Below are 22,061 nucleotides of genomic sequence, written 5' to 3' on the forward strand. Positions count from 1 at the left end.
AAAGCTCAAACAGAAAAGCGTCTCTTCTTGCTGGAATAAAGACTTTCCACTTCATCAAAAAGCATCAATGTTTTTTCCAACCAAGATGCTTTGCCACAACTTCTACTTGTCCCAGAAGAAATACCACAGTTCTTTGTTAGGTTCAAATAAACAACTTCTGGTAATGTTAATGAAACACAGCTTTGGTCAACACTTAGTACGTTTTTTTCTTTATGCTATTAGGAATCACAGTTTGTATCTTCGTTAGGATGACTTCACAGCACTACTACTTTCATCTTAGCAAGTCTCAGCTTAGAGTAACTTCTGCAAGATTTCACCACAAGGGTCTACCCTTCTACCTCCTAGAATTCCACATTCAATTTTGCTGCTGAAGTACCAAAATCTACTGACAACCAAAAACACCACCACAGCTTCAGTACTTTAAACAGTTTTCAAATATGACAAGATTACTTTAAGGTACTTCAACACCTTCAAGTAAGCAAGACTCTTGCTCTTAATATTCCCTTTTTAGAGGGGCAGCCTCTTTGCCACTCTTGTCTGTTTGCAACAACAACAACCCAAAACAGCCCTCAAGATACACTCTTCTTCCTACTGGCTTTGACAATGTGGATTGGCTCAGCTTTAAAGAACAATCACAAGTAGCAAGCTTCCCTTTCCCCAACCTTGCCTTTACCTCTTGGTAGTTTGTCATCCAGGATAATTTACCCAGAAGCTTTGTTGTCAGTCTCTCTTGGCTTCAGATAATGCTTGCACACTCTTGCTTTGGGTAATGATGGTGTTCCGTTTGGCTCACGGCAATTCTTACACCATTCTTTTGGTCTGGGAAGCGCTTTTTTCACTCAAATTGGAGAAACACTTTGTTCACTCTTGGATTGGGCAATGCTTGCTCTTTACAATGTGCAATGATACTGTTCAACTACTTAGCTTCTATTGTTAAAGTTGATCGAACTGCTCCAGTATAGAATCAGAGGCCACTCTTACTCTCAGAATCTTTATTAAGCACACGCGACCATTCCTTTACGTGTTTTCACGAAAGTAACGTTTGATAATAAAGTTTCACAGCATTTCTCACGCACGTGAAAGAAAGGTTATTCGTTTACACACGGATAGCTTCCCAGGATTCATTGATAAAGAGGAAGGCAGTTTATTTAAGCCATTATTTATAGATTCCCTTTTGCTGTACCTTTGGGAGTAAGGGGAATTTTATCCTTAGGGGCCTCGAATGGTCTTTCCTTCCTTAGGGTTTGTACAGATCTTATATGTTAATGTTAAAGGTTTCTTGTACCGTGCACTATCACCACTGGAGTGGTCCCCACGTCGCTCTTGCGAATCTGAAAAAGGACGGTGTGAAAGATGGAGGCTGTGCGAGAGGTTAGTAGGGTGCATTGGGAATAGGAAAGTCAGATAGGTTTGTTCTGTTGGCAGCTTCTGTTCAGTTTGCACCATTCGCAGAGCTTAGGTGCTATTTTCGAGTCTGAGCGATTCCCATGTGCTGTTGCATGTTGTTGCAGTGTGGTGAAGTACGTGTGGTTTGCTGTGCAGAGATGTGGTAGTCGTTTCTGTAGCAGAAGAGTTTGCAGAAAAAAATGCTTTTAGTATTGGATTAGCAGGGGGCGTTCCTTACCTCTTTGCTTTGGTTTCTGTGGTTGGCATCTATGCCCAGCCTGTGTGCTTTGATATTGTTTGGCATCCTAATCGGCAGGTATGTTGCGGTGCAATACGTGGTTCAGATACATCATAGTAACAACAGGCCATTACATGCTTTGGCAACATTAAAAGGTTTCCCTTTTAAAGGATAAATACAGTGTCTTATCCAACGAGAACTCATCACCCTGGGCCTTCTCTTCTCCCAGGTGATCCTCCCACAGTATACCACCCCCAAGGTCAGGATCAGGAAGTGTCTGCCTTTCCCTGGCCACCTGGGAGGAGACTTCAGACAGGGGTCTAGTGAAGGATCCATAGGATTCATCACACTAATGACAAAGTTAGTAGGTTTTCTTATTTGAATTTCATTTCTATACCTAGATTTTTTCTTTATATCACTTTTTAAAGGGGTATCATAAGGACTAATCGCTAAACCCGATTGAAGAGGGAAAGGCAATTATTTTACATTGCCATTATCCATAAATTCCTTTTCACTGTACCTTTAGGTGTAACTGAGGTCTTGCGTTTTGTTTTACATGTCTTTGGGACTTTGAAGGGGCTTTCATTTCTTCTAGGGCCTAGGAGTTCATGAGGGTTTTACCCCGGTTTTGTGACACAGCGAGATGGTTATTACAAAAAGCCATTACACACTCTGGTACTATATAGTCATCCTCCTTGGAGGAAGACAAATACTGTGGCTCATCCCACGGAGTCCTCTCATTCTCCTGAGCCTTTTCTCCTCCCAGGTGATCCTCCCGCAGAACACCACCTCCAAGGTCAGGATCAGAAAGCGTCTGCCTTTCCCTCGCCACCTCGGAGGATACTTTAGGCAGGGAATTAGTGAGGAGTCTGTCGGATTCATCACATTTAGCATAACTATTGGGTGATATGATATATGAAATTTTATTTATATCGTGCTCGTATACAAGTGTTTCAGAGCGCGACCAGGCAAAGGGAGAGGAACAGGGGAGAACAAAAATAACAATCTTACTAGGCCCAGTGACATTGAGAACGTGCAAGTGCATGGAAAAGGGGGAAAGTGCATGGAAGGGGGAGAGGTGGAAAGTGTGGAAACACAGGAGAAAAGAAGAATAAATAAAAAGTAAAATAAAGAATTAAAAGGTACTGCTCATAGGTGGCACTTTAGCACCAAACAAGATCACATTGCATTACAATTTCTTTTAGCTCATATAGAATGCACAATCAGATCAGATCAGCTTTGCTCTAATGCCACCTAGCGAGGGAGCATAGTTCTAGCTCATTGATGGTGCTTTAACAGTACAATTCGTTTTGGCTCGTAGGTGGCACGTTAGCACAAGCTTCTGAAAATATACAGCTTTTGTTACCAGAAGAGACTTGAGCAACATCATTGGTTGTGTCTCATGGGTGGTTCCTTAGCACCAACGAGTGCCAAAGATAAGGTTCTAGATATATGGGGTGTGGCATGCAACAGTACACACACAGAAAATCAAAATGGGATGCGGTTGGGGTAAAGGAAGTGCAGGGATACTGCACTCTTCGCCTGTGGTGCTAATACAGACATGCTTTCTTGACATATTTGATAATTTCTTGGTGATGGGGAATGGTCAATTTGTAAGCCCCATCTACAGCAACACGTTTTTCAAACTACTCACATCTTTCTTAGAACATTGTTGGTCATCACCTCTAAAACATGAAAATACATGCTTAATAATAAATAGTAATTAAGAATGTCCTGAATTACTCCTTGCAGACCCCAAGTATGTGAGCAAAGAAGAAGCTGAAAATCTGTATAGTTCTTTTTCACTTGAACTTTTTAAATAATACAGATCTGTACAATTTGCCACTAGAACATTAAAAGGTTCAGCTGCCACAAGAGAATCAGCCATTAATGAGCTTATTGGTGGTGCTTTCCCAAACACAGCTGAAAATCCAAAGCCTGGTGATTAACTGTATTTGGGATGTGGGATGGGATAAGTCTACAAAAGAGCAAAATTGATTTCTACTGATAATGCTCATTAGTGATAGGCTTCAGCATCAATTAACAAAAACAATACGTCCTGAAAGGGGCTGAGATGCAGGATGACCCAACCTGCTGGTAGAAGAGTTATATACTTTCCACCCTCATCACTTCCTCCACCTCCCACCCCCTTCATCTACTCATTGCAAGAGTTGTCTTGACTCGCTATGGTTTCGCAACGCTTGGTCCGAGTTGATGCCTCACCTTCTGATCGCTCATGCTGGAGTTCCCTGGATCTCGTACTCAGGTTGGGCCGGATTCATGCTGTGACCATTGTCTTCTTGAATCCTTGCCTACTTTCGTTCGCTGCAACATTCTGTGTTTCACTGACCTCTGAAACTGATATTTGCTCTCTCTGTATCATTCTCTTCTTCACCCTCCCTTACTCTATCAGAATTGTCCTTGGACGACGACGACGACGGCCACCACCACCACCACCGTGTCAGGCCTCATACGGTAGTCACCTGTCTATTTCCCATTTCCTATCTGTGTCTAAGCAATTGCACTATCTGAAATGTCGCTAGGCCGAGTATGATAGTTATTTCACATTCTTGTTGTTCATGGCCTGTAAGAATGTTATTGTATTGTCCCTTGTTCCCTGCCTTGAAGCGCTTTGAAACACATTGTGTATAGGCGCTATATAAATAAACCATCATATCCCATCAATCAAACTTACAGAGGAGGACATGGATGCCCTGAATTTGCATTACGTTCCTCAGGAATGCATTACATTTACTAAATGATTTCAAAGGACTCTTAGAAGGCAGGGGCAAATCTTAGGTGGTTATGGAGTTCATGCAGTTTAGTTACATGCTTGGGAGGCTGAACCTCTTGCCTTACCGGACAGGGAGGGTGGAAAAGGACATCCCTGGAATGCCTTGCAGAGCAGTTAACAAGGAATCCTGCCCTTGGGAGTGGTCAATGCTGAACTCGACTCGATGACATCGGTCACTTGGGTAGCTTGGGCTTGTCGATGGCTGCAATGGACATGTGATGTTGGTTCCTGAGGACAGAGCAGAAAAGATTCAAATAAGAGCAAGCAACAATGCAATGACTGGCTCTCTCCCTTTCATTGCTCACAAAGTCATACATTCCCAAAAATATATTGCTGGCATGCAACTAATTAATTCACAATTGGTTTAAAACGTGGAAAAATTGGATTCTTCCATCATGGCATGTAAGCACCCCTGTTTTTTTTGTCTTGTTGCGTCCTCCTCCAGTTAATTATATACAGATAATGAGGTCAGACTTAGGACACGGACAAGAAGACATGATTCAAATGTAGAAGTTTAATTAAAGGAAAAATGCTTCACTTGTCCCTGCAGCTGTGACAATGGTTTTCCCTAAACTTCAAAGAAAATAATAAAGTAGTGTTATTCAGAATGTCTTACAACAATTCCATCCTCCTTCCAAACATATTCTAAGCTATTGTATGTCCCTACCACTTGTAAATTAAACAAACATTACCTAGGTAAGATAACACACTCTTTATTGGCTGGCGGGGACAGGTTTCTGACCCTCCTCTCCCCCAAAATGTATATTTGGTTCTCCCTTTCTCTCACAGACCCCCAGACTGGTGGTACAGTTCAAAATGGGTCCTTTAATATTCCTTGCTTCCTAGAGAAGGTTATTCCCAGACCCCTATGCAAATGTTATGATCAGTTCAGAGAATTTGGTTTTCAATAGGAATAGGAGGTCTGATAAACCTACTCCTTGTTTGACACAACAGGCTTTGTGAATCCGTCTTGCTCTCCCTGTATTCTCCTCGAAATATCTATTTCCCCAAGTCGGGGTCTCCAAGTTCAGAATTTCTGGAATCAGTCTCTTGTTCGCCCCTGCTGGGTGTTTCAATCCCTTTTGGGTTATTGTATCTTTTAGCCCAGAGTGGGCCTCTTGGCTCTTCAGCCCTTATCCATTTGTCACTGTTCTTACCAGTCCGTTGGGTACCTAAATTCTCACCTCTGTGTGGGCTAGGAGGCTTCTCAGCACTTTGCCTGCAGATGATACGATTGTCCACATATAGCAAACAGAAAGTATTCAGGTTCACATTTTAACAGACTCACTCTGCATGACTTAGATTAATTATTTGTGCAGATGACACCTCTGTAAAGCTTTCATCAGCCCACCCATTTTTTTAAAATGAGAATCCCGTTAACACTTCATTTGAAAAGGGGGGTTCCGTACACAACAAGAGGAACATACCAATTTGTAATCCTGTTAAACCAGACCAGCACGATGTTGGACACCATATCACAAAACATGCATGTGCTTATCTCAACAAGCTTAAATGGATTAAAGATGCCTTAAAACAATGGTTAAACCAAATCAAAAGGAGGACTATTTTTAGGGTAATACAACTGTGTGTTGCCCAGTTTCGTTTTCACACTAATAATAACAACACAGTCCTAACGATTATAGAGGGTTTGACAAAGAAAAGCCAATATGCCTAATTGCGCTTTCCGAATAGTCTCTTGATGCACTTGTGTTGTGCTAAAAGACACATGCTCCACCACTTTGGCTTTGGCATGTGTTGGCTGCCCCCCAGATGAAGATAAACATTAATTTTATTGGATTTTCTCTGGGTAGGCAGGTGCAGATACAAGTTGGTTAAAATTGTGAAGAGTTTTCTTCAACGACAGTCTCTCTTGAGGTAGGTCACCTCGGATTGAGAAGGGGTCCCTGAATGCTTTTAGCAGGGTAGCCTCAAAATGAACGAGCTAGACCTGTGCGATACGTGTTATGCACTAGGTTAGAGTCGTTCTCTTAGCCGACCGGTTTCTGTGGTGCAAATAAGTGGGCCACATTCATCAGGGCTTGTGCAGGGCATCTACATGTGTGCCTGCTGTTAGTCTCATAGGGCAGCGTTGTCTGCGTGTCTTAACGTCCTCTCCCCGCTCCGTGTGATCTGGTGGTTTAATCAAGAACGGTGAGACGGCCCGCTACTGGAGTACAGTAATGGCTGTGCTTCCTGCCCGCACCATGCTCATCTTTTCTGTTGCTGTAGCTGGGCTACGTCAGGCGTCCCGATGCAAACACAGGCAAACATGAAGTGGAGCTGCTTAGTAGGGTGCTGCCCTTTGCCTCTTGACCTTAGCGGGTGGCTGCCCAAGACTGCCCTGGCTGAGCCTCTGAAGTGGGAGTGTTGCTGTCACGTGCAGGTGGAGTGTCCGTGCAGGTGGCGTGTGCCTGCAAGCACAGAGCAAAAGGCGGCCTGGGTCAGCTGCAACAAGGAGGCGGCAGAGGAGATCTGGAACAGTCCTATTATTCCTTTGCCCCGAGCCCCGCTACTCGCTCTCTCCAAGTAGCGGGGCTCGGGGCAAAGGAATAATAGGACTGTTCCAGATCTCCAATTTTAACCAACTTGTATCTGCACCTGCCTACCCAGAGAAAATCCAATAAAATTAATGTTTATCTTCATCTGGGGGGCAGCCAACACATGCCAAAGCCAAAGTGGTGGAGCATGTGTCTTTTAGCACAACACAAGTGCAATTAAAACAATGGTTACCACATATACATTGTAGTGTAAGGAAGAACCAACTCACCCAATCCTTTTGCCAGCCAGTCATTAACTCCATGGGGTACTGCATCATAGGCAGTGTGTGGAGAGTAAATGGCCACTCTGTGCTCCAGGGCTTGAATCACTAGCCGCTCCTTCCATGATTTCCAGGTGATGCGTTTCAAAGGTCGGAAGATGGGTGGGTGGTAAGATAGGATCAGGCCTGCTTTGCAGCTCAACGCTTCTTCCATCACTTCCTCTGTCAGATCATTGGTTAGAAAGAGTGTGTTTACAGTATGAGGTGGGCTGGGTTCCACCAACAGTCCCACATTATCCCAGCTTTCAGCCAACGACAGGGAGGCAAATTCGTTTAAGGAGGAAACCAGGGACTTTAGCTCCATGAGAGAGCGCGATGGGGAGTCCAACAGACACCTGATGCGCAGAAAGACTGGATGGGCTCTGTTCACAAACAGCAGCATACAGGAAGTGCTTTAAGAGTCCTAGAATCAAAGACATGGGAATGGTTATGTGGACAAAATCAAAGACCCTCAAATTTTGCATCACTTTAAAAGGCTTTTAAAGTATGGAGTGAGTACTTCCACTGCGAGCAGAAGGTCGGTCGGCAACCTCCATCATGACAACTGCTTCCCAAACTAAAGTGAGTAGAGAGAGGATGCTGCGCTTCACTAGTGGCCCCACTCTCTTGGTGACGGCAGGAGCCTCCCTCAAGGCCTCATTTTGTGGCTTAAGGAAATCTAAATTGATCCCACCCAGCTGGAGGATGGAGGGACTCCCTCTCGCAAGCACGCGGCTACTGTGAAACACTAGCCAGAAAATACACAACATACACCTTCAAATAGCACTCTTTTCAGGAAACCCCAATGGTCAAAACTCAAGTTGAGGCAGGTTCTCTGTATCCAGGCCATCAGTACAATGAACAGGAGTAGTGAAAACAGTGAGTCTGACAATACAGTGCATTAAACATAAATGTCCAGGCATACCCCAGCAGCATGGACAAGTGGTGGCTCAGGAACCCTCTGGCAGGTGGTGGTGTCGTCATCAGCTGAATTACAATTTACGGACACATGGATAATTCTGCAGGACGTGGGCTACACAGAATGCAACCCCAAAATGAGAGCACAGAGTCTTCACTTTGTTCATCCAGGTCTTTGAGTTTGATATGGACATGGCTTTCTGGTGTACAAACAAACTTACCATAAAAATAGCACAAAACCTGAAAGTAAGGAAATTCCCTCTATGTATTGTAAAAGGATCAGGGACTTGACCCAATCTGTGGGGAGGTTGGGTGGGGGTGGGTCAGGATCACCTCCCATCGTTGGGCAGGAGGCCTAATAAGGTTTTTACCAGAACCAGTGCTGAGCCCAGAGTTAGTGTGAGGGAGTTGCGCCACCCTTCCTCACAGCTTCAATCACTGGTATTTGTCCCCTTCCTGGCAGCGCTGGCTTTCTTTCTGCGTTCTCCCCCTGGAGTCCTGTTGGCCCTGCCTGTGCGTTTCCTTCTGGCTTCTCCTCTTGCCTACCTGTGGTGTACTCCCAATTCATCTGTTTTTCTTATTCCTGAGATTTACCTATAGCCCTGTGGGCTCTATCCTTGATCCACTTTACCTTACTGTCACCTGTACCTCTAAACACTACAGTCGGGCTTACCAATCAACAGATTCTCTCTGTCTATGTTTGTTTTTTGGAAGAATTTGTGCTCAAAGCTTCCCTTGCCAGTGCTTGCACTATCCTGGTGCATGCTCACCAAAACACGGTAGTTCAAGAGTACACAATGAAGTATGATGGAGACGCCTTTAAATTGTATGAGTTCTGCAATCACTGTAGGGATCCTTTCTTGATGCACCCTTACGAGTAATAAAGCAAAAATTGCTTTCATATTAAACGGACCAGCAGGGTATTTGCTTGCGCTGCTCCTTATGTATTTGCAAATAGCGCAATACTGCAGAATTTCAATTAATTCAAAAAACCTTCCTGGAGGCATTCAATTCCCTGAATCTAGCCTCACCAGCACAAATCAACTGATCAATATAAAACAAGAAAATCTGGAATTAGTGTCCTAGGTCAGTCACTTTCAGCAATTTGCCGCTAACTTAAACAGTAGCCATAAATCACCCAGAAAACCCTTTTTGGTGGCACCTGCATGATTAACTCAGTCGACTTAGTACATTTTTCTGAACCAGAGTCCTTGCAATCCATGATCGACCCCATGTTGTAAATTGATCGATCATCGTTTGGCAGAAAGACAAAGTGAAAGAAAAAGAATAGAACGTTTACCGTCTAGGACCACAATGCCTACTATCAGAAGAAACATGGCCTGTTCCTGTAGAACGTCAGTATGTACTACCGTGGAATATCTAACACGGGACAAACAATCTGCCCTAGCAGAGAGGACCACACAGGAGGAAAAACACCACAGTGAAAATACCTCTAGATGGTATTCAGGAATGCTGTCTGGAGATGTGCATAGAAGATCCAGGGCAGAAGCCAGCACAGAGAAAAATAGCTGGCTAGAGAATGGAAGGAAGCCAAAAGATGACCAATGCACTGGGCTAGGAAGGGATGTCGGAAGGCTAGGACGCTGGAAAGGAGGTAAGGAACAAACACTGAGAACAGGAAACCAAGGCAGAAACAGAGAACAGAGCATCAATCCTCAAGAATCAAACCTGAAGAGTTGCGAAACGGAGCAACCCAGAGCCGGGCAACGGATATCCATCAACAAGCGTCATGGAGGGTAAGGGAGTGGCGCCAGCCATTTTGAAAAAGACTGGACTGGTAAATATAACACCTTGTATATTTCAATGTGTACCATTTATATACCCGTTGAGAGAAGAGGGCACTGCCAAGGGCAGGTGACTTGACAGAATCCAGAACACATTTTGATTCTCATCTGCATGGATGAAATTGCAGACCCTGAAGGAGCAGTTGAGAAATCTTTCTCTGAGCGGTGTTAACCGAGCCTGCCAGAAACAGCATGCAGTGAGATGAGGAATTATTTCTTTCTGTCCAACCTTTGGTGTATTTGGTGTCTGAAGATGCTAATGGAGAGGAGCATTATTCATGAATATTTGTTTTCCTAGCATTTCAGGATCATAGCAGCAATAAGATGTAAAACATAGTTACGATTGGGAAGTGCCCTTTTAAGAAACAAAGGATGCTTCTTCAGTGAATGCTTGCTTGCATTGTATTTTTCGGAGTTTCTGTGTTTTGTGCACAATCATAAAGTTGCATCTGTGTTGTTTGTTCATACACATTAATGTGTAGGAGAAGGTTTTCCAGAAATGTAATAACTTGTTTGTAGCCAGACCTCTTTGTTGCACAACCGTTTTGATTATGTGTTTAACTTCTATTCATTTTAGAGTTAAGTAATGTTCTGGTTGCCTGCCGCATACTTTTTACACTTTTGCAGAGGCAAATTATTTTGACTCTTACAATTTCATGTACTCTCCAATTGTTAAAACGGTATGTAAAATAATCCCACCTCAAAACCTTATCTGGGGGACGGATGAGTAAGCAATGTCTAGTTTGAACACCCATTAAATCTTAAATTGGAGTCAACGTGGTAATTGATACTAGAAATGGACAGTGGCAGCAGGGCCCTTGCCCTAGGTAGAGTGACTGTCAATACATGAATCCTAGGGGTCGCAGTCTAGTTTAAATCATCAAGACTACACTTAAACATTCAACATCTGACTCTCCAGCCAGTGAAAGCTCTGTTACAAAACAATGAAATTGCATTGCAAATTAAACAGAAACACAGCAAAACATGTCCCTGTAGTGGTAATCCAGACAGACATTTCAAATGTGTATGTAGTGCTTCATGGTGGATTCCCCCAACTTCTAAGCACTGTGATTATTATTAACTCTGTCAAAAGCCACTTTGCGGACTTCTGAAGGATATAAGGCTAACTCGAGCTAGCAACATTTGACCACAACATTAAAGCACTTGCCTCTGTGCTATCGTATCGCCACACTGGTATACCATTATTAATCATCTCTAGTAAATGAGAACTTTAATCATCAACCGAAAATTCTGCCAACAAACCTCAAAACAAGTCACGCTTGCTTTACTGTAGAATTGGCCAGGTTTGTTTGCGCCTTAAAAATTTAAATGCATACAGAAGAGATCAAATGTGCAGACCTTGCAAGCAGCGCAGAGAGGGAGTGTGCGCCAGCGTGCGCCAGCCGTGTGCGCTAAACAGCATTCTGGCAGTTACGCCCCCAAGAATGCCCCATGTGCAAGCAAAAGGCATTGAAATCCCCAATGCAGCACAAAGGGCCGTGCTAACCCTGCACCAGTTAACACAGCCGGTACAGTGTATTTCGGGGGTGCGCGGGAAGTATCACAAGCAACAGACCTTGTGCGAGCGGAGTATAGTGTATTTCGGAGGTGCACGGGAAGTATCACATGTGACAGGCCTTGTGCGAGCAGAGTAAATGTATTTTGGGGGTGTGCGGGAAGTATCACACGCGATAGGCCCTGTGCGAGCGGGTACGTGTATTTTGGGGGTGCGTGGGAAATATCACACGCGATAGGCCTTGTGGGAGTGGGGTACGTGTATTTCAGGGGTGCGTGGAAGTATCACACGCAACAGGCCTTGTGCGAGCGGGGTATGTGTATTTCGGGGGTGCACGGGAAGTATCACACACGACAGGCCTTGTGCGAGCGGGGTACGTGTATTTCGGGGGTGCGTGGGAAGTATCACACGCGACAGGCCTTGTGCGAGCGGGGTACGTGTATTTCGGGGGTGTGCAGGAAGTTTTACACGCGTTTACGCTAGCGGGAGAGTGGTACGTGTATTCTGAGGGGTGTACAGGGAGTTACACACGCCATTTGGCAGTGTGGTCCCTCCTTGGTGTGTCCCTACCCCCCTCCCCATGCCCCACAGGCAGCCTATCACCCCTGGGCATGCCCCGCAGGCAGGCTGCATGGCACCATGCACCTGGGAGACTTCACACTTGTCCCCCACCCACCCAGCAGTGACAGGCACCTGCCAGCAGGCCCCGACTCATGTCCCCTTGCACCCCCACCCACCCAGCAGTGACAGGCACCTGCCAGCAGGCCCCAACTCATGTCCCCCGTACATCCCCCAACACGTCATCACGATCCACAATCATGGGCCTTATGGCCACCCAAATCCCACCCCATGCCACCCCAGTCCAAACACACAACCAAGTATTACATCCACCCCACATTGAAATCCTCATCACATGATACATCCCAAATGGCAAGTATGCACATCAATACATGTCCGTCACACACACACAATGGGTGCAAGTGAATGAGAAAACACACATCGTGACATGCATGAAACCAAAGACAGAATACCACACAATGAAGTATGAAATAAAAATGTATTAAACACAAAAGCAAGGGTATGAAATGAAATCACACAATAATGGAAATAATAAAGAAAAAGCTGCATGTCCAAAATATCCCAAAAAAATGTGTGAAAGCAGAATCCAAATCAATCCAAAAGCACATGGGTCCAAAGTGTCTGTCCGTCAAACCAAATCCAAAGTGATAAAATAAGACAAATCCATTGATCCATGGTAAAAAACTTAAATGTAGTGAAATCCAGTGTTGAACAATATACAAAGTACAAATCCAGGGTCCATGAGTCCAACCATTGAAAGGAAACCTACAAAAAACCCTACCTAATGAACAACTGTATACAAAAAGGTGGGGCATTGTCCAAGCGCCCCAAATGAAATAAAAACAGAAAGGAAACCTAAAACTAATTACCTATATACAATGGCGGCGGGCAAGTCCTACGGCTCACTTGTTGATTTCCCGGGCCAGGGCATCATCAAACTCTCGTTCCACGTCCTGGAAGCATCCCTGCTCCATGGCCCCGAGGTTTTGCAGGGATAAAGCCATGTCCCCCTCCAACTAACTGCGAATTGCCTCGAGGCACTCAGCCCACCTCAGCGCCCTGCGCATGGAGTTTTCTGCCCTGACCATATTGAGCCGTGCCTCTTCCGCCCGCCGCCGCTCTGCATCTATGTGCTGGACCAACCGCTGCCACACAGAAGACACTCTCAATCCAGGGTCCTCCTGCCCTCCGGCCGATGCCTGCCCCTCTGATGTTGATGGCCCCGAGCCATTATCGAGCCCACCTTGAGCCTGTAGCTGCCGTGCCTGTGCCCTGGCTCTTGATGCCTGCACATCCTCCTCCTGCTGGGGTGCAGTTGTTGTGGTGCCCACCCCTGCTGGACCTCCGACTCCCGACTGTGGCAGGGATGTGTCCTCCACCAGCCTGGCCGCTGGGTCAGAGGCAGCTCCACAGGGTACCCAGGTGATACTTGGGCCGGAAGATGGCACGGACGACGACTGGCGCATAGGGAGTGACATTCTGAATATGAAACTTTCATGGGTGGACCTAGGATGGTTGGCATATACTGAGGTGATGATTCCCTTGGCATCACATACAACCTGCACGTTGATGGAATGCCAGTGCTTGCGGTTTCGATAGATGTGCTCAGTGGCCCTGGGAGGACGTAGAGCCATATGGGTGCAATCAATGGCAACTAGCACTTTGGGGAAGTGTGCCACCCCGTAAAAGTCCTGGACGACAGCCTGCCTACCTTTCTGCAGGTATTCTGGGCATATATATGTGCCTGCGGACTGATGGCCGTGCAGTCATGATGGCCAACACCTGGTGTAGGCAGCGTGACTGCGTGGCCTGTGAGACACCCCCATCTATGGCACTTGTCCGCTGAAATGACCCAGTAGCCAAGAAGTGCAGTACATTGAGCACCTTTTCCAAGGTGCTCAGTGCTTGGGAGCACAGGGTGGGTGAGGTGAGGGCATCCTCCCACTCCCTGACCAGTTCTAGTATTATGTGTGGTGGAAACCAGTACCTCCCATACACCTGGTCATCAGGCATCCCAAAAAGGCTGGTCCTGGGTAATAAAATGTGGGGCCTGCCTATCCTCCTCCTCCTGCGGTGTCCCACTACCACTGCTACGAGGAACGGTATATTCATCGTAACATATGAGCTTGTTTATTGTTTGCGCGCACTTTTATGCTGCGCGGGGATGCTTACGCCTGCTTCCTGCTGGCGTACGTGTTTCCAGATTAGCGCGTTTTTTTTGGCGCACAGATTTCCCCTGTTCGATTCCATGAAAACGTGTTGTTAGCGTGTGTGTGGGCGTTGCAAGCATTTACCTCCTGTACTTCCCCCGTAACGCCCACATTTTCACGCGTTGTTCCCCATTCCGCGTGTTACACCCCGTATTCCGCCCACCTTTCTTGTGTGCGCTACACGATGTGCGCTTTCCCTGTGCGCGTCGCACACGCCGCTTAGTGACATGTGCGCCCGTGTGCGCCACCCACGGATTTGGCACACGTCCCTGATTTTTCAAGCGCAGCGCATTCCATGAATCAGTGAATGGCTGGCTGTGTGCGCGGCTTTGGCACGCGTGCGCTGAAATTTTCACGCTTGCGCTCCCCTTTTCGGCGCACATTTATTCCATGAATTACCCTGTAAATTGCTACTGTGTGGAGTTTCTGATTTTGCAAGCGGTTAGCCCTCCAGATAAGGTGCGTATGAGGCCTTTTTACTAACAGATATCTGGTCAATAAAGCCCTTTTAATTCTTCCTTGCATACCACTTAGACAGGCTATTTATGGCAGCACCTCTATACAACATGGAGCTCACTGGTGACAGCCTGGCTAGCAGCAGCTTGCAAATTCTCTCTTTACTTTAGTAATCACCCAGATCCTTGAAAGAAGCAACTGGGTCGAGTCCTGCTCAGTTTAATTTTTGTTAACACTCTCCTCTGTTAATTATTCTATCAAGATAATACTTTCTGATTATTGTTAAAGGGAATTTGTGTTTCACTTTGTTTAACTGCCTGCATTTTGTAGGTTACAGTATTATTAAAGCATCTTGAATCATGAACATGTGTTTCACTTTGCTTTAGGACACAGGTAGTTGTATTGTGCAAAATGAAAATTGTCTTAAACAAGGGCTGCATTTCTGTTTAATTGACTTTAATAGAGGCAGCGCAGTTGCAGCAGCATGGGCATTTCATAGTTGGTTTTCTTTTCATCCCAGAAGCACACCAATTGCATAGCTAGGCATGTGGTCTGAACTTTAACTCCCTTTCTGACCACCCACCGCAGGCAGGTATAATGTTTCCAGCTAGAAGCAGTGCTGTATATATTTGTATATATTTTCAGTGGCACAGATTGTACCTATAACTCTAACTCTCAACAGGACTACTATATATTCAGGCAAAGTCACCTAATTTATCAACGGAGCTGCTATACCTTACGCATGTCATGGCACAATGACAAATATTCACAGCAGGGCCGATTGCATCATGCCCACATTTCTTACCAGGACTGCTATGTTTTGGGACAGTACCTGAATTTCTTAACAGAACTGCTGTTAAGAAAGCACGACATGTGTTTGCATTTTCTGCAGCGAGCTAAAGTACAGAGCAAGAACAGTGTCTAAGCTCTTCCCACCAACATCCGACAGTGTGAAAAGATGACATTGCTGTCATATACTTCAATCCCTTCTACTTGGTCTTGTGCTTTTCATAACCTCTGCTTCTCCCATGTCCGATTAATGAGTCCCACTGCCAAATATCTAGCACATTTCAAAGCCTCATTATGAATCTCATGACTAATGTAGGATAGTCCAAACAGGCTTAGAGCTTTTGACAAGGCATTTATGTCAGGCAAGCCTCACATGGAACTACCAGTGCCCTAACCCTATGTACCTTTCAGTGTCAACAGCCTGTTGGGAAAAGCAGCCCAGTGGGTCAATGACACTGTTGCATAGTTTATAGTGTAACCTGTTCATTCAAATCCTCTTTATAGGCGAGTTAAGGAGTCTGCATCGGAGATATGCATTTAAAATGCAGTTAACATTAAATTGTAACACAGTTTTCGACTTATCAAAAGGACTACTAAATGTTTGGTGATTCAGAACACACACATTTCATTCGGGAAGCTCTACTTGTAATGGCTCATAACACAACTCATCAGGGTTGCTATACCTGCGATTGCTCAGAACACAACTCTTCAGGGTTGCTATACCTGCAATTGCTCAGAACACACATCTCATATGGGCTCTTGTACTTGTGATGGCATACAGTGTTGGTAAAGCATCTGCATTCAAGCAAGTGCTGCATCTGGTCAAACACACCTAAATCTATAATTCCCATAGTAATGGCCAAAGGAAGATTTGCACACATCTAAAAAGGAGCCCCCAATGGTAAAGATGCACTAGAATTTTAAATAGAAAAGGTATTTTCAGCTTTTTGGATATTTATTGGTGCTATGGTAAAAGACAAACAAAGACAGGAGAGGAAGAGCAACTCTGAACCGAAGCAACACAGAAGAACAAAAGGTGTGGCGGGCAGGGGGGGGGGTGGAGGCAAAGGGACAGAGAACATACTAGACAATCCAAAGCAGGAATTAAAGCAACAGAAAAAGCGAGCAATGAGCTACATGATAGGGCAACAGAGGAAGTGTGAAGGGAAACCGAGTTAATAATAGGACAAACACACAATAGGAGTGAGGGATAGAAGCAGAGCAAAAGATACATTTGGAGGCAGTAAAATAAAACACAGATCAACAGCAGGTGGGGAGGGATAGAAATAGAAAAGCAAGACTAGAGAAGGGCAGGCCAATAACATAAGAGATAGTGCAAGAAAGATAATCAAAAGTAGCAGCAACCACAACCGAGAAAAACAGATATAGTCAGAGTAATGACATGAGAAAGGAAGAGGAGTTATATCAACCGATACAGCGAGATATATGTGGGAAAAAGTAACAATAGAATGCAGAGATGGGAGAGGCAGAGTGACCGAGAAAGACTGCAAAATGTGGCATCGGAACATTTATGGGTCAGAGGTTTTTCTGTGCAGTAATATTCTTTTCAATGTTTGGCCTAGTGGTGTACTGGGCCGTGCATTTATATCTATCAAACTAAATGAGGTGGGGGGGACCAACTTGGTAAATCAGGGCACCCACCGGGGGGGGGACTTGGTAAAACAGGGCACCCACCTCATATGGGACGGGTTCAAACTTATTAGCGGGACACACAGAAACGGCACACAGTATGAAAACAACATAACCAGCACTCTTGCATCAGTACGCCCCACTGCCCGATATAACTAATCCGAGTTCAGTATCTATGATATGAACAATCCAGACCCCTCTGAATTACCCTGGGTATATGATGATCCCGATTCAACTTTATCACTTGCACCTGACACAACTGAACAGTATGCATTATTCCCTAAGAGTGCGAAGCGGGATGATGTAAAAACTGTCGAGAGGTACATTGCCCTATATAACTAGTGGGAAAAAGTGGGGCAGGCGGAACACCCTTAACCCAGCATGATGAAAGAACATCTCTGGGACACCCGGGAGGAAATAGGGGACGGACAGAAGAAATATGATGAATATCACGGCCTGGGACTAGACGCAATAGAAGACCCACAAAACCCACACTAGTCTAATAAATGGTACGCAGATATGAGCTCCACTGCATAGCAAACAACTAATGAGAGCTGCTATGTGTGCTCTCTAATACCACATGCCTCGGGTACTCCTAAAGTGCTGTTACCACAAGAATCACCTGTTGCAGAGACAGAGCGTCTCCTTCATCTTGCACTATGCAGAATAAAACTATGCAGAATCAAAAAATACTTTTCAAGCACACACTGTTTATTTTGAAATGCTGCAGAATGAGAAGACATGCTACTCCAAACCCCAAGGAGTAATGTGCCCGAAAGAACCTTTTTTTAGTAATAATGGGAATATTATATTCGGTCAACAAGTGGTAAAACGAGCAAATAACATGGAAAGCAGAAGCACTACGAGGACTGGCAGATGAAAAACTGCAATGGATCCAGAGAACATGCGCCCCGATATGGACCGAACACATTGCAAAGCCCACATGGGTCACGGCCCTTGAAAAGCCATTCAAACTACAGAAGGAAATATCCTAGGAGCTGTGCTTCCGTGGAGAGGGAAAAGTGAATATGGGTGCAAACAAGAACAGTAGCAAAACACTCATTATCCCAGACATGAAAAAAGGGACCGCTGCATTGATGGACACTTACTGGGTTTGCGGCAAACAGGCGTACTTGCACCTTCCACGTCATGCACATGCTCTCTGACAACGCTGCATTCCACCTTGATGGCGATACCTGAAAGCCATATCCAAGGGGGGGGAAGGGCTGTCGACACTCAAAGATCGAGAGCTCCTGCAACCAACTGAAGACGCCCCCGTATAAGCCTTATCCAAGGAAAACCTGCAAAGCCCCTGCAACCAACTGAAGACGCCCCCGTATAGGCCCTGTGCGAGGAAAACCTGCAAATCACAGTCTCGAGAAAAAGGTGGTCATCAAGCTATATCTCCAAGGCATCCTCCGAACTGTTGGTGCAAATTCCAGATCGGTTCCGACTGTTTAACTCCGCTGAAACGTTCTTTACCTCCCTCGTCCCCAGCATCCAGGCGCGGGCCAATCCAAAATGGCTCCAGATCACCCACTGGGAACTGATCCAACTGGCCAACGACACAGAAGAAGGATTCAATGTGACCAAGGTGGAGCTAAGGGCCCTGCGGTTGATGACGATGCAGAACAGGTATCTTCTAGATCGGTTGACAGCCATGGATGGAGGTGTTTGCCGAAAAATAAGGAGCGCATGTTGCACTTTCGTACCTTCTGCAGATTCAAACAACGGTACTCTTTCGCATGTCATAGCAGCCGTGCATAACCTTGGCGAGCGCATGAAGGAAGGAGAAGGGGTACAGCCCAGCACTTGGTTCGACGACATGTTTTTGTAGGTACCTTCCTGGCTCGGAATGGCTGTCAAACTATTAATACCCACCATCGTTTTCCTGCTTTTGATTTTTTGCGTGTGCCAATTAGGCCTTAGGTGCTGCGCAGATGTAGTACCTAACAGTGCAATGATGATGGTGACAATGGGCAGTGCAAAAGTAGTGGTGCATTTGACACACCAGGCACAAGTACAAACAGGAGATGACTCCGGGCCAAAAAATAGGCCAACGGCCATATACAACAATGGGTACATACATTGTAGAAAGGTTATAACACAACAATAAAAGAGCCCCGTGAGCTAGTTTGATATGATGAGGTGTGGGTCGACTTGGAGGGGGATGTGGGTTGTATCTACATGACTTGTACCCCAGATGAGTATGCTAGGTCTGGGGAGCGTCTCAAGGTAGTGTGCAGAGCATGGATGCCAAGAAAGGGAACACCTGCATGGGTTGAAGCAGTGGCAGAGGAGAAGGAGCGTAAAAGTCTGGGTGAATTACAATATTCGTCACTTAAGTAACGAAAGGGGGGAATGTATGGGAGGAAATGTCTTCCAGGCTCCATCCCCTCAATTCCGGCCCGCTTGCACACGATGCTCGTCCAACGGCTGCCCATGCGCCCATAGCCAAAGGTGCCGGACTGCCGCGGAGCGACACATGGGTGCAACACCCAATCAGAGGGCCGATTACCGACTCCATTTTGTACCAAACCCGACTCCATTTTGTATATGCTAAAGCAGGCCTCATAGCAAAGCCAGCCTGCAGGGCTGCAGCTATCCCTTGAAATCGCACACAGTGAGCCAGTTGTTTCCCCCCCACCACCTCCCCTCCGTGTCCCTGCAGCAGCCCTGTTCTCACAGAAGACTAGGCGCGAGCAAGCTACAAGTCAAACATTGCATCTTTCACCTTCCTCCATCCATCACTGACCTGTGAATGACTGGGTAAGAGCTTGGGTCTGGAGAAAACAATTTATCTCCACAAACATGTCTCATCACTTGCAGATCCTACATTTAAGATATATACTGTGGATAAACCCCCAACCTCACACCTCTTTTGATGTAACAGATACATACCCCACGACTGTGTGCCACCCTGGTTCACCCCCAATGTTAATCCCCTCTGTGAAGGCGATAAATCACTTTTTGTGGTTGTGTATAAAGGAGTCAATTCTATGGGTTGCAACAGAACGATGATTTATTAACATGTCTAAATTAATTGCAATGAACATAAAGTTATGATCCATATGTCTAGGTCTTATATTGTCGGTTACACATCTTTCCCTACCAAAGACCCTCGCTAATGTATAACATGCTAAGTGACTTGTTCGATATGATGCAAAATTTATGGTCCGCATGCTCACTGGTTTTTCAATACTATGTATACTCGCAAATGTGCCCAAATGGTATAAGATTCTCACGTGTACAATATAAACGGCAAGGCCACAAGGCTAATGTAAATAGAGCCATTCTGCAGCACGATGATCATGGTAAATGCGAAGGCATAGCGTATAATACAATGAGAGCTTGCTTATTATTTGTTGTAAATTAAGTGCCAATAACTTGTCTTTACCTCATTCTAATGATTCCCGTACAAACCCACTAATTGAACTGAACCACGCTTAACAACCCTCAGGGCCTTCTCTCCCCTCTCTAGCAGCGCCGCGTACTTCACCCCCACCATGCTCCCCCTCATGATGGACTAATGGCTAAAGGCCCCGTCTTACTGATGCCTTAACGTAACAAATGTAACCTCTCACCCTTCCACTGAGCCTGCACCAAGTATAACCCAAGTATCCACCCCTTTGCCCCCTGTCATATGATGTCTCCATAAACCGGCCTCACACCCACAGACTCTGTTTAAAGAAATATAGGCAACAAGCCCCTCACCCCAAAGCTTTTGATGTAACGGTTGCATGCCCCTCATCGGTGTACCACCCCAGTTCACCCCAGACCACTAATCCCTTGTGTGGCAATATATTCCCTGCACGATAACAGACAATAAACCATTCTTTTACGGGATCTAAGGGAATGTTTGATGAATGTGTTAACGTAATATTGTGAATAGATTAGTTACCTGGACACATGCAGTATCACTTTTATTGTCCAGGTCAAACGTCCAGTAATATAATTCTTATACGCCAAACTGTATATAATAATGTTCAAGGTATGTGTGGCCACAAGAGCAAATGCTAGACAGCATATATCTTCACGCGTTGGACATCGCCTGACCCTGCACCCCACCCAGATGAGCCCAGCTGACCCACGTGCTCCACACAGTAACCAGTTCTATGCCAGCCAATCCAGGAGCCCCACCCCTACAGAATGGATATAGTCCGGTCCCCTTCGTGTAATGATCACGATTCAATGTATCCCCTATAGCACACGTCATAGATGATGTGATTTTGTAATATAATGTGCATTTTCTGGTGTTTAGGCAGAGCGCTCTCGGAATTTGCAGAGTCCTCTGCTTGCCCTATTTGGTTTTGGATAAACTTACCTTCACCCACACTTGGTCTTGGTCTCATTCCCTCCTGGGGTGTGTCCATTACTGACTCTCATTGGGGAGTTATCGCTGCATTTTTGGGAGACGCTCACTTTCAGAGTTAAGGACTCCATGCTAAATTCTATATCTAATCTCCTGGTCAAATGGTTATTTACATAGCGCTTTTGGCAAAGCGCTATAGATACAACATATTTATCACAATTATCACCAAACCGAAGTCGTTACTCCTTTATCGACCTGGAAAGGATGAAAGCCTAAGTTGGCCTTGCCGGAATTCGAACCTGCAACCTACAGATCACGCACAGATCGCAGCAACGACTGTTCAACTGGCTGAGCCATCTTATTGGCTAACATCCTTCTGAGGTCGGTTAACTGAGTATCGACTGAGGTATAATAACAGTGCCTAGATGTAGGATGAACCATGTATGAAGCGCTACATAAAGTTAAATACCTATCTGGATTATCACAGGGACATGTTTTGCTGAGTTTCTATTTCTATTCCAAATGTAGCTTTCATTTGTTTGCGTTTTAACAGCGCTTGCACTTCCTAGAGAGTCAGGTTTTGGATGTTTTAATTGCAGTCTTGAAGATTT

At 45.4% G+C, this 22,061-nt stretch overlaps 1 protein-coding gene across 1 annotated transcript in view; it reads right to left on the reverse strand.

Moving 5' to 3' along the window:
• NIF3L1 (NGG1 interacting factor 3 like 1) overlaps nucleotides 1-22,061 on the reverse strand; it is a 278,588-nt gene that overhangs the window by 193,635 nt on the left and 62,892 nt on the right. Inside the window, exons 2-3 of the mRNA XM_069651734.1 lie at nucleotides 7,186-7,639; nucleotides 4,484-4,646 (exon numbers count right to left, since the gene is read on the reverse strand). Coding sequence (XP_069507835.1) covers nucleotides 4,484-4,646; nucleotides 7,186-7,618 — 596 coding nt within the window. The 5' untranslated portion in view covers nucleotides 7,619-7,639. The remainder of the gene's footprint in view (nucleotides 1-4,483; nucleotides 4,647-7,185; nucleotides 7,640-22,061) is intronic.

The sequence above is a fragment of the Ambystoma mexicanum genome, chromosome 3p, assembly GCF_040938575.1.
Source record: "Ambystoma mexicanum isolate Mex_15411 chromosome 3p, UKY_AmexF1_1, whole genome shotgun sequence".
Taxonomy (NCBI): Eukaryota; Metazoa; Chordata; class Amphibia; order Caudata; family Ambystomatidae; genus Ambystoma; species Ambystoma mexicanum.